Source organism: Salvelinus fontinalis, chromosome 17, assembly GCF_029448725.1.
Source record: "Salvelinus fontinalis isolate EN_2023a chromosome 17, ASM2944872v1, whole genome shotgun sequence".
Lineage (NCBI taxonomy): Eukaryota > Metazoa > Chordata > Actinopteri > Salmoniformes > Salmonidae > Salvelinus > Salvelinus fontinalis.
In genome coordinates this window covers 29,945,767-29,958,125 of record NC_074681.1, presented here as the reverse complement: position 1 = coordinate 29,958,125, position 12,359 = coordinate 29,945,767, and the positions used below count along the sequence as shown (strand labels likewise).

The 12,359-nt window shown below is 40.9% G+C and overlaps 1 protein-coding gene across 3 annotated transcripts in view; it reads right to left on the bottom strand.

Annotated features, from left to right (window-relative positions):
- Nucleotides 1–8,373: 8,373 nt before the first annotated feature.
- The window catches only part of LOC129814129 (nonsense-mediated mRNA decay factor SMG7-like), a 28,173-nt gene continuing 24,187 nt past the window's right edge, over nt 8,374–12,359 (bottom strand). For all 3 annotated transcript variants that reach the window (XM_055866957.1, XM_055866959.1, XM_055866958.1), the window contains 4 exons: nt 12,057–12,210; nt 11,733–11,903; nt 11,361–11,527; nt 8,374–11,178 (listed from right to left, as the gene is read on the bottom strand). In XM_055866957.1, coding sequence (XP_055722932.1) covers nt 11,065–11,178; nt 11,361–11,527; nt 11,733–11,903; nt 12,057–12,210 — 606 coding nt within the window. In that variant the 3' untranslated portion in view covers nt 8,374–11,064. The remainder of the gene's footprint in view (nt 11,179–11,360; nt 11,528–11,732; nt 11,904–12,056; nt 12,211–12,359) is intronic.

The window sequence follows — 12,359 nt, the reverse complement described above, 5'->3', positions numbered from 1 at the left end:
GATACATGGGCGGAGCCAGGTATCAACCGGAGGGATGAGGGCCTAGTGGCCTATTGATGGCCCAGTGGCCTAGGCAGGATAGGAAATATGTTGTGGCCTAGTGGCCTATGTGATAATGAACTACTAATTAAAAAATAAATTGTAATAAATAAGCTAAAATATTAAGTCATGATATTATCCCTAGAGTGGTTTACTAGGATATATGTCTTTAAACAATGGATGACATTTTAGCTAATCAGGTAGAACAAATAAAACGCCTGAGTTAGGGACCAGAACAAGTAGACATAGAAGTTGAAGATATACTAGCAGAACCCATGAGAATACTTTCTGGTAACCAAACCCGTATGTCCAAGATTTTGTGTCCAACAGGTGAATTACAGGAGAAGGTGATTCACTCAATCCAACCAGGAGAATGGGTGTGGATCCAGTCCCTGAGGGAAGGCCCATACCAGGTTGTTAAACCACCGCCTATGCCATTAGAATAGCTGAGAGAGTCACTTGGGTCCACGTTACCCACTGCAAGAAGGTATGTACCCATATAAGCACTGCTGATCACACAGAGTTAGGAGAAGAACCGAGAACCAACAGGGTCTGGAAGTTACCTCAAACGAAGAATTCCTACCCCGACAGTTCGACCGTTCATCACTGTGTGTGCTCCTAGAAGTGTGAGTATGGGGTGGTACCTAGCAGACTGACTAAGGGCAGGAGAGGGTTGGCGGTTTTTGGGAAGAGTAGGGGCTCTGAGCTGCATCCTAGTCTTTGAAACCTTTCTGATGCATCCAAATCTACCACCTGTAGGTACTAATTATATGACACCATTGTCATTGATAAGAAGTAAAAGATAAACTATATAATTCACTGATAAGTGACTAACAAAATAAGGAGTCAAAGAAGATCATGATGTAGGATTTAAGGTAAACATTAAACAATTACCTCGGAAAGCAAATAACTGTACAGGGATTGGGTTGGCTAGATTGAAGTACTCGACCAACCCACCTCGGTTCACTTTAACTCCTGATGAGTGCCAGTGTTAAAGATACAAGAATGGCACCGAGAAATTAGATAATTTGAATGGCTGAAAGATAATCGTTAATGTGACGGACTTAGGTTTGGAAGGACAGGAGACAATTCTTAACCTCACAGCACCTATAACTGATGTAGGGTGGGCTTGTACCAGCAAAGGATGTATACAACAGAAACTACCAAAAAGGGTGGTCAGGAAATTGCAACCCGGGGTTATTGGTCAAACCAGTTCGAGTTAGTCATCAGAGGCCAGTTATAGGAGGCTAAAGTAGGTACAGGAGGAGTTTTGACCAGGATGGGAGTTTAGATGGATGCTATTGGCATCCTCAGGGAAGTTACAGATTAATACAAAGCTATGGATCAAATAGGTGAAGACTTAACCACTGCATTATATTGGTGGTTGACAATAAATATAAATATGGATTAATGACATCTATTATAAGCAACAGAGATTTGTGAATGAGACTGGGGATGCAGTAAAGGGTTCTGTGACCAATTATCCACCACCTCCCACATGGCCTGGTAAAATAGACTGACTCAATATGTAAATTGGCAGAAAAGGGCAGGGTATGTAGAATGATTGGGATTCATTGCTGTATGTTTATTTTTTAAATAAGACAGCTCCAGACGGATCAGTGACCAAGGTTCTGGCAGAGAACTAGGGGGTGGATAATTCTCTTACAAATGGATTTGACAGTACTGTATGTTTGGGAAATGGAAAATTGTCATAATCACTGTGTTGTGGGCCACTTTCACCTGTATGAGTGTTTTGGTTCCGTGTGAAAGCTGTTTGATTCTCGGTGTGTAGGTCTCATTTCCAGGACTCTGGAGAAATCGATGACACTACTGTCATGATGTTGCCTGCTTGGGTACTGCAAACCCCATCCCCCTCTCCCTGCCTCTCCCTTTCCACCACAACCCATGCGGTGATCACAGAGACGTCGTAAATTCCTGAGAATCTCCTCATGGCCAAACAGTATTAAGAGAGATGGTAAACTTTCAGGACAAAGGAATTCTCTTCCACCTCACAGAACTTGAGGTACGAACATATTTCATATTCCTGCAAAAGTATAAAAGATCGGTGGAGAGTCCAGCTATGAACCGGTCCATTTGTCACCACGTGGGAAACTCATGAGACTGTGGGACTACATTACCATACCGCTGTTTATATAATAACCTCAGATATGAGGTTTACATCTGTTTGTTGTATAAAACGAATGAGTGAGTATGATACTGTTTGTATAATTGTGTAATATGATTTTCAACTGTTTAATGAAGAAAAATACAAATCCCTGTTGTATTTGAACTAAATCCAAGGACCGCCCTGAGCCAGTTGGATCACAGAGACCATGGGACAGCCCCTCTCTGCTATCCGAATAAAAGCCAACTATGAGAAATTACCATTAGACCCGGTTTTCTCTCCATGGGGAAAACAAAGGTTAAGGTAACATTGTTGAATCTTTAACCATACCACGTGCTTAAACTCTTATACTGATAATAACCAGTTTTGATATTGACTACTAGTCTGCAGCTAGGAATTCGGTATCATTGAAGGCGAAGAAAGAACCGCCGAAACATCCATTCTATAACGAATGTCACTCTGAACAATCCACAATAACCGAGACAGAACTTCACTCCAACAGAAACTAACTTCGCTCCAACGATCAGGACGACACACCGAGCGTAACTATATATATATATTGATTGCAATTGTTCCCGAATGAGTGAGCGTTCATGTGTAAGGATTAGCATGTCAATTGTTATAATTATGGACTCTGTAGCGAATTCTTAGTCGAACCGCCATTTTCCCTTTGTCTAACAAGCTATGCCGGTTCAGCCCACTAGGGCATATTTCTCCTATCATTTCATGTAACTGTTTTAAGTTTGTTTGTTTATGCATTTCTGTGAATTAACTAGTTAAATCATTTATTTATTACTAAGACAATTGATGTATGGATGACTCATAGTGAAGACTGGGTTCGTGCAGATAATCAACAATTTACGACGTTTGGAATGAGACTAACGTGAGGTAAAGTAAATAAATCATTAATCAGAAGACTATTGATCAGATATGAAAATATCTGAAAGGTTATATTGGGAAATTATAAATTTGTAATCTAATAACTTTCCCTGGTGCCCTCATTCATAGTTAATTAGTTACGTTATTACTCAAGTGATCGCGTAATCCCTAATTACAGGAATCTTTGATAAAAACTATAAGTCTTCAATTTAATGATAGCAAAGACACGACAGATGGTGAGATACGGACTGATTCCGAGCTCTGACCAGTGGAAAGATGAATACAAGTCCCCAGACCTAGTAGATGGACCCGGCTCCTTCACATACGAGGAGCCTAAACTGGATGAGACAATTTTTAATGTTCAGGTTTTTTAGGTTGCTTCTTGTTTAGATTGTTTTTTGATGAAGATAAGGAAAATCCTGACAAAAAGAGTTATGATTCTGATGTAGGCCTGGAATAGTCAATGTAAATACATATGGTTTTTTTGTGTGGTTGATTGTTTATAATAGATAAATAGAATGTAAATACATCTATTGTTTTGGTATATTCTTGTATAAAAATGAATGTTTACATATAGTGTTTGATATGTCAGAATTAATTATTTAGTCATTAAGGGTGGATTGTTAAGATATTTTATCAAGGTTTAAGATAAATGATTAAATAATCCTACACAGACATTTAACCATTAGGATTAGAGGTTATGAGGCATGTACATGAGAAGAAAGGAATGTATGTGTGTGCCTAAAGAAAACTAAGTGGATCATTAACCTGTTTGAACCGCCAAAACTATAACTCTGTGGAGATTAGAGAAGACAGCGAGAGCCCCTCCAGGTTTTCCTTAACTGGGGTGGTTCTGGAACTGTGAGCTAAGTGGTAATAAACTGTGGTGAGACTTCAGGGGATAATCCAAATAAAGTGTGTATGTATGTGCGTTAGTAATAGAAGGGATAAAAAGAACGGTTTTGTATATGCACGTCAGAGATCTCGAGAATAAACGCTATTGGTTAATTTGGAGACTGGTCTTTTGTCTATTTTATGCAAATAAGAAACTTACAAATTCTTAGAAACTGACTGTTTGCTTTGATATAATTTAACTGGTTAACGAACACATAGGAAACTAATTCTTATAACAATGAATAACCCTTATGATGTAACTGGAAAACAGATAGATGTTCTATGTTTTTGTTTAATTATTTCACTGCCATACTGTGTTTGATCTTGTCTAGCCATCTTGTCTCAAGAGGATCACAATGGAAATAAGTCCCAGACTTTGTGTGTTATCCTCAATGATTTTATTCATGTGCATGTATGGCTTTTAAGTTGTGTGCTTGTTTTTTAAATGGTTGAATTAATAAACTAAAAGAGCCCCAGAGTTCCTCTGTGGAGATGGGAGAACCTTGCAGAAGGACAAACATCTCTGCAGCACTCCACCAATCAGGCCTCTATATCAGAGTGGCCAGATGGAAGCCACTCCTCAGTAAAAGGCATATGACAGCCCGCTTGGAGTTCACCAAAAGGCACCTAAAGGACTCAGACCATGAGAAACAAGATTCTCTGGTCTGATGAAATCAAGATTTTACTCTTTGGCCTGAATGCCAAGCGTCACATCTGGAGGAAACTTGGCACCCTCCCTACGGTGAAGCATGGTGGAGGCAGCATCATGCTGCAGGGATGTTTTTCTGCGGCGGGGACTGGGAAACTAGTCAGGATCGTGGGAAAGATGAACGGAGCAGAGAGAGTTTAGAGAGATCCTTGATGAAAACCTGCTCCAGAGCGGTCAGGACCTCAGACTGGGGCGAAGGTTCACCTTCCAACAGGACAATGACCCCAAGCACACAGACAAGACAATGGAGGAGTGGCTTCGGGACAAGTTTCAGAATGTCCTTGAGTGGCCAAGCCAGAGCCCGGACTTGAACTCAATCGAACTTCTCTGGAGAGACCTGAAAATAGCTATGCAGTGATGCTACCCATCCAACCTGACAGAGCTTGAGAAGATCTGAAGAGAAGAATGGGAGAAACTCCCCAAATACATGTGTGCCGAGCTTGTAGCGTCGTAACCAAGAAGTAATTGGTAATTGTAATTGCTGCCAAAGGTGCTTCAACAAAGTACAACTTTTTTTAAACATTTCTCAAAACCAGTTTTTGCTTTGTCATTATGGGGAATTGAGTGTAGATTGAGGGGGGGAAACGATTTAAATACATTTTAGCATAAGGCTCTAACATAAAATGTAGAAAAAGTGAAGGGTTCTAAATAATTCCCGAATGCACTGTAGATAGTGTGGTCTCAATCAAATGGTCCATAGCCTAAATAGCCTATAGGCGCACTTGATATTGCGCTCCCAGCGGAGAATCAGAGATGAAGGTCAACTAATTCTTAAACTGAGAAATATAAACTTCCTCAATTACAAAAGGACATGAACCTCCCATGGACTACATTAAAAAAAATTCTAAAGCCTCCCTTAACTGAAATTGAAAAGCATGACCATACCCCATTTTCCTCCAGATACCCATTATGTAAATGTCGATCCATCCCTAATATTGGAAGATTAGTGTTTATAGAACTATAGGGATAATAGTGTACAATAGTAGGCTATACACCTTCATACAGTTGAAGTCGGAATTTTACATAAATGAGATTTAATGACTCCAACCTAAGTGTTTCAACCACACATTTCTTGTTAATTAACAAACTAGAGTTTTGGCAAGTCGGTTAGGACATTACTTAGTGCATTACAAGTAGTTTTTCCAACAATTGTTTACAGACAGCTGATTTCACTTAATCACAATTCCAGTGGGTCAGAAGATTGCATACAGTAAATTGACTGCCTTTAAACAGCTTGGAAAATTCCAGAAAATGATGTCATGGCTTTAGAAGCTTCTGATAGGCTAATTGACATCATTTGAGTGAATTGGAGGTGTACCTGTGGATGTATTTCAAGGCCTACCTTCAAACTCTGTGCCTCTGCTTGACATCATGGTAAAATCAAAAGAAATCAGCCAAGACCTCAAGTCTGGTTCATCCTTGGGAGCAATTTCCAAACGCCTGAAGGTACCACGTTCATCTGTACAAACAATGGTACGGAAGTATGAACACCATGGGACCACACAGCAGTCATACCACTCACAAAGAAGACTTGTGCGAAAAGTGCAAATCAATCCCAGAACAACAGCAAAGGACCTTGTGAAGATGCTGGAGGAAGCAGGTACTAAAGTATCTATATCCACAGTAAAACAAGTCCTATATCAACATAACCTGAAAGGCCGCTCAGCAAGAAAGCCGCCACTGCTCCAAAACTGCCATAAGAAAAGCCAGACTACAGTTTGCAACTCACATGGTGACAACTATCGTACTTTTTGGATAAATGTCCTCTGGTCTGATGAAACAAAAATAGAACTGTTTAGCCATAATGACCATCGTTATGTTTGGAAGAAGGTGGAAGCTTGCAAGCCGAAGAACACCATCCCAACCGTGAAGCATAGGGGTGGCAGCATCATGTTGTGGGGTTGCCTTCCTGCAGGGACTGGCGCACTTCACAAAATAGATGGCATCATGTGAAAGGAAAATGTGGATATATTTTAGAAACACGTCAGGAAGTTAAAGCTTGGTCACAAATGGGTCTTCCAAATTGACAATGACCCCAAACATACTTCCAAAGTTGTGGCAAAATGGCTTAAGGACAACAAAGTCAAGGTATTGGAGTGGCCATCACAAAGCCCTGACCTCAATCCCATAGAAAATTTTATGAACATTGATAACAATTCTCATAACAGCTACCCGAAACGTTTGACCCAAGATAAAGAATTTAAAAAGGCAATGCTACCAAATACTAATGGAGTGTATGTAAACTTCTGACCCACTGGGAATGTGATGAACGAAATAAAAGCTGAAATAAAACACTATTATTCTGACATATCACATTCTTCAAATAAAGTGGTGACCTTAACTGACCTAAGACAGGGATTTTCTACGAGGATTAAACGTCAAGAATTGGGAAAAACTGAGTTTCAATGTATTTGGCTAAGGTGTATGTAAACTTCCGACTTCAACTGTATAACGCTTGCACTAACTATGGAACTGTGCGATGACATGGCCAAGTACTGAATCATGCATTGTGTTCAAACTAACGGCTTGGTCTGCACTCCACTCCATAATGATTTAATTAGCCTACATGTATTATTTTAATTATCAACTGTTACTAATGATCCTCAGCAACAACCACACGGCTGTGCATTTTTACAGAGGAAGCAACAGGTAAGCGAAACAATGTAATTCCATTGAATTACAATGTAAGCTATACCAACTGAAGGAAACTAACAGTAAATTGGCCATTAAATATGTGTGGTTATTAGGCCTACTGACTGTAGGCCTAATATTTAACAGGATAGAAATAGAAAAGAGAAAGTTGGGGGAGTCTATAATTTAGGCATTTGAGAGTGCCCATCTTTGCAAGTTAAAAGGCGTAATGGCACAGCATTTCATTAAATTCACATTGGTGCGGCTGGCTTCCGGGTTGGAGGCGCGCTGTGTTAAGAAGCAGTGCGGTTTGGTTAGGTTGTGCGTCGGACGCATGGCTTTTGTAGCGATGAGACAAGATAGTAATTACTAGCGATTGGATACCACGAAAATTGGGGAGGAAAGGGGATAAAAAAATGTTTTTAAAAAGTGTCATTTATATTTACTATTTCCTTATCCAAAATCATTACTCATTTACCTAGCTCATATCAAGTTGTAAATTACAGCACAGAAAAATCAAGTAGATACTGGTTCCAAGTGGAAATTTCATGTTCGCTTGATCTTATTCCCGGTTTCCACCAAGTAAAAGGTGTGCGGGGGGATTACATCAGGTGAATAGCATGCTATTCATGCTTAAATTCAAGGTCAGAATACATGTGCATGTGGCTCGGACGGGCCCTGACCAGTTGTATTTGTTTTTGTTCAGGAACATAACTAGTTTGAATCAATGTGGTAGTCCACACACTGAAATACCCCTCAGCAAAAACTCTTCAATCATTTGTTGTATTGATGAGAGACTAACAGGTGACTTGTGCATGTGGCAAGCTAACCTAAAACCACTGGGGTTTCCTGAGTGAGTGGTGGGGAGGGAGACAGAACCTTTTCACACAGGCTCTAAGATCCTCTTGATATCATTTTTGTCAATGCTACAAAACACCAGAGTCATATTTGCTATTTAAATCTCTCAATGCTAAACTATGTGCGGAATTGCGAGCTGTAGGAAAAATGGTGCACAAAATACCATAATACTTTGAGAAACCATACTTAGAGTAGGCCTATGATAGTCAGCAACAAAAAATACAGTTCAGTGAATAGATAGGGAGAACATGGTTTACTTTATTTAAAGACATAGCTGCTTCTACCGTTTCTGAATGTCTACAGAAAGACAATACAAAACTTAGAACACAAGCCTATTTCTGAATGAACCCCCCTTCCCTCCCCATAACAAGTGAAGCATTCTGAATTCCAAATCCTCATGCAGTATCAGTGATTCTCTCCTAGGCAATGAACTTAAACTGGGACACAGTGCTTAATGTTGTTGGTTGGTCATTTTTCAGTGCCTGTAATGTCACACAGGACTATTGAAGTATGGAATGTTACACCTGCCCAAAGTGCAGGGTTCTCTTCCACACATCTTGCTGCGGTCAAACCAATGTATTAAGGATGGGGCAGAGAGGTGAGTACACATTAACAATGTAGTAAATGGCAGAATGCCCAGAGCAGGGCGTTTCCAACATTCTACCCATTACTCCCTCTACCGCCCATCTAGACAGCGAGAACTGGTGAAGCTCAACACCACTGACAAACACCATTCATGATGATCCAAACACACATTTCAAATCAGAACCCCTTAGAATGAGCAGAAAGGAGAGAAAACAGGGCCACAGTTCCACTCTTGGTTTGATGTGCTAAATAAGGTTGTTTTTTTGTAAGCATTTCAGGAAAAATTTGTCCCAAGATTCAGTCTATGTTTTTAAAATACAATTTTAATGCAACAGGAAAAACACAGAAAATAGACACATTTAAAGTTGGCTATAATAAAATGTTCTCTACATGAAAATAAAAACACTCCTCCCCCTCATAAAAGATTCAGTCTTCGTATACCTTTTAAATACAAAATGCTTTATGCTGCCTAAACCAGAGGGAACCACTGCATTTGGTCATCAAATTTCTAATCTTATCCAACAGTGACCCCTAGACTCAACTGACAATTTAGAGCTATGCCTCAGACTGGTCCTGGAGAGCCTCTTGAGTCTGCTGATTGTCGCTCAGTGCTTCAGGGATTCCATTATTTGGGAGGAAACAGTCATTATCTGGCTAAGGCGTTTGTTGTGACATCAGAGGAACTTAGCCAATAACAGATTCACACTGGCATTCCCCAAGTGACAGGAACTTAATACCCAAACAATTAGTTCAGTTAGTTACACAATAGCCATGTAAAAAGCTGAGCTACGACTTTAGACAAGAAACCATGCAAGCCACTATCCGGGGTATAATATGACGATTACCACTATCCTAGAGGATGAAGCAATTACTTTTGTGATAATAGTAGTGGTTGGAAAGAGGTTACCATAAATCAATCTTTCTTCCCTATTCTGAGCCATGTAGGGGAGTCAGGGACTACTACACCTGTCCTGCCCGCTGTCCTCCAGCCTTAGCCCAGCCCACTGTCTGTCCATCTGGCTCGGCTTGTGCCCCATATTGCTGAACCAGCAGCTTTGCTGGACCCGTTTGCTTGTTTCAATTACAAGACATTGCCAACCATGATAGTAATAATAATAAGAAGAAAAAAAAACTTACCAGGCACAATGAGAGCCAATAAAGATACTTAAAACTATTAAAAAGGCAGAACATGAACAAACGAAAACTACGCAGGTAAGCTAGAGTTACATTTCACCTCAAAGAAAGTTGAGTGAAGGGAAAGCAAGGGGAACGAGGAACATATAAATATAGACTTCCCCCATAAGCAGTAAACTACTGAACAGTTACCCAATATTTCATAAAGCTAAAACTGTTACGAACAAATCACAAAATACAGTATTTCTAATAATTGCAATCTATTAGAGCTAATAATACTATCCCTACATCTATTTTCTCATCCCTTTCTCCGTTTGTTGTTGAGCTAACATTGTGGTGAGCTTTTAAAGCATTCCCATCATCCTCAACTGACTTGGCGATGCACCTCCCTCCTTAGAAAACATTTACAGAAAGCAACAATCTGCAGTCCAATTAGCAAACTGGAAAATTCGCATCTATAGCATAACCTGCTTCGGTATTTTCAAACGATTCTGTGCACAGAAAGACGGGCACGCTTTTACCCCCACATCTTACCATCTGTGGAAATATATCTAGAACAACTCCACTCATTCCTTCATTCATTCCCCAGCTACATAGTCCATCTTCATCCTGTTTCTTAGTCCAAGATAAATACAATTAAGTCAAGAATTCAGTAAGATTTCAGTCTTTTTCCCCACCACCACGTCTACCATTTTAGGCCCACCTTGCCTTCCCAAAAACACCCTGCACCACCATTATTCTCCTCTCTTGTACAGTAGGTAAGTCAAGACAGAGTGGTAGTAAATCCACACCAAGAGCAGCGCAAGGAGATTTCAGAGGAGACCAGATACATGGAGTCCAAGTGAAATGGAATGAAGGATGGTCGTTTATTCCCACACTCTCCAGAGGAATTCAGGTGTTGAGCATGGTGACTGGCTGTCAGAGGTTCAGTTTCCTCAACGTACAAATCCTACAAATTAGACCTCGCAGTAGCATCGTGCTCAGCAGCGAGGTGGAGTAGGTGGTGCTTGCACGCCCTCGTTGCCATGTGAGGCACAGAGAGAGCGCGTGAGAAGACTTCTACCGTTCCTCCTCGTCAGCCGAGGGGTGTTTTGAGCCTGTTGGGAAATCGTTTCACCTTCCCCAGCCTCCATATGCCGGTAATTCCGATTTGGAGCGCGTTTATTATTATTTTTACTTCATCACACAAGTGCTTCTGACTGCAGGCCCTTCAGTGTGGAGGGTTCATGGTGCCGTGGCCCCTCTGCTGCTTCTGCTTCTGCTGCATGAGGAGCTGCTCCAGAGCCGACGGCCCCGGCTGCATCATTGAGCTGGACCAGATGGACTGGGGAGAACAGAGTTACAATATTCTTCTATGACACATCTATTCAACTAGTCTAGTGTAACTAACAGTAGCTAAACCTTACACATCTAAACTAGTATCAACTAGCTACAATAGTATTGTAATATTAGTGGCAATCAAAAGGGACATTGCATGCAATTCTGTTTGCATGTATCGTATGGTACCTTCAGACTGTCAAGGAGCACAGTGGAGGAGTCTTCCATGGGCGACTCCTGGGCCGCCCAGGAGCTGCTGGGGGTGTTTCCCTGGTGCCAGCTGTTCTCGGGGGCTCGGTGATCTGTAGAGGATGACACAGCGGGCAGGTAGTCCAAACCAAACCCACTCACAGCACCTGGACAAAAACAGAGGTTTTCATTATATAAAACACCATGACTTAACGATTACTTAAAAAGTGTAGAAAAGTCTGTCATTATACGAAAGTGAAAATAAATCAATGCTAACATTAAAAATGACATTTAAATACTTCAGTGGGTGTAAGTGATTGAGGGGAGGGTTAGAAATATATATATGTATAAAAATAAAAATAACTGACTAACCAGTCTTTTCCACCTTCCAGCGGTCGACCATCCTCCTGTCTCGGCTGTCGGGCGTTCCTATGGGGCCGAAGTTCGAGAAGGGGATGGAGCCGTGGTTGTGTGTGGGTGGGGAAGAGGGTAAACTGCTTGGGTTGGAAGAGTGAGGGGACTGGCTTGCTGGTGTAGAGTGGTCTGTTATGGAAATGGAGAAATATCATTGTAATTATATATAAATTATTAAATGCTTTTCAATATGATTATATTGAAATAGTGACCCTTTCAGACGCTAAGAGTGTGATTTAACATTAACAGGGGGGCTGTTGTGATGTTTATGGAGGTAAGTACCTGAGCTGGCGGGAAGGGACGGGGACCATGGAGTTCCTTCAAACAAGGAGTACAGAGAAGGTTCCTGGTGCAGCATGGGAGCATCAGGCTTGGGGTTGGGAGACATGTTTTTCCCATACGCCTGGCTGAAAATGCTGTTTTGATAGGAACTCTCCTAAACAAAAAACATACCAAGAAAACACAGCTTTCAGTCATATCAAATGTCAGTCACTCCCCTTTGGTTTACAACATTAAACGTGGTATTTCCAACGCAACTGGGATTTAAGAGCAAACATCATTACAGAAGCTCTGTGAGACTGCAGC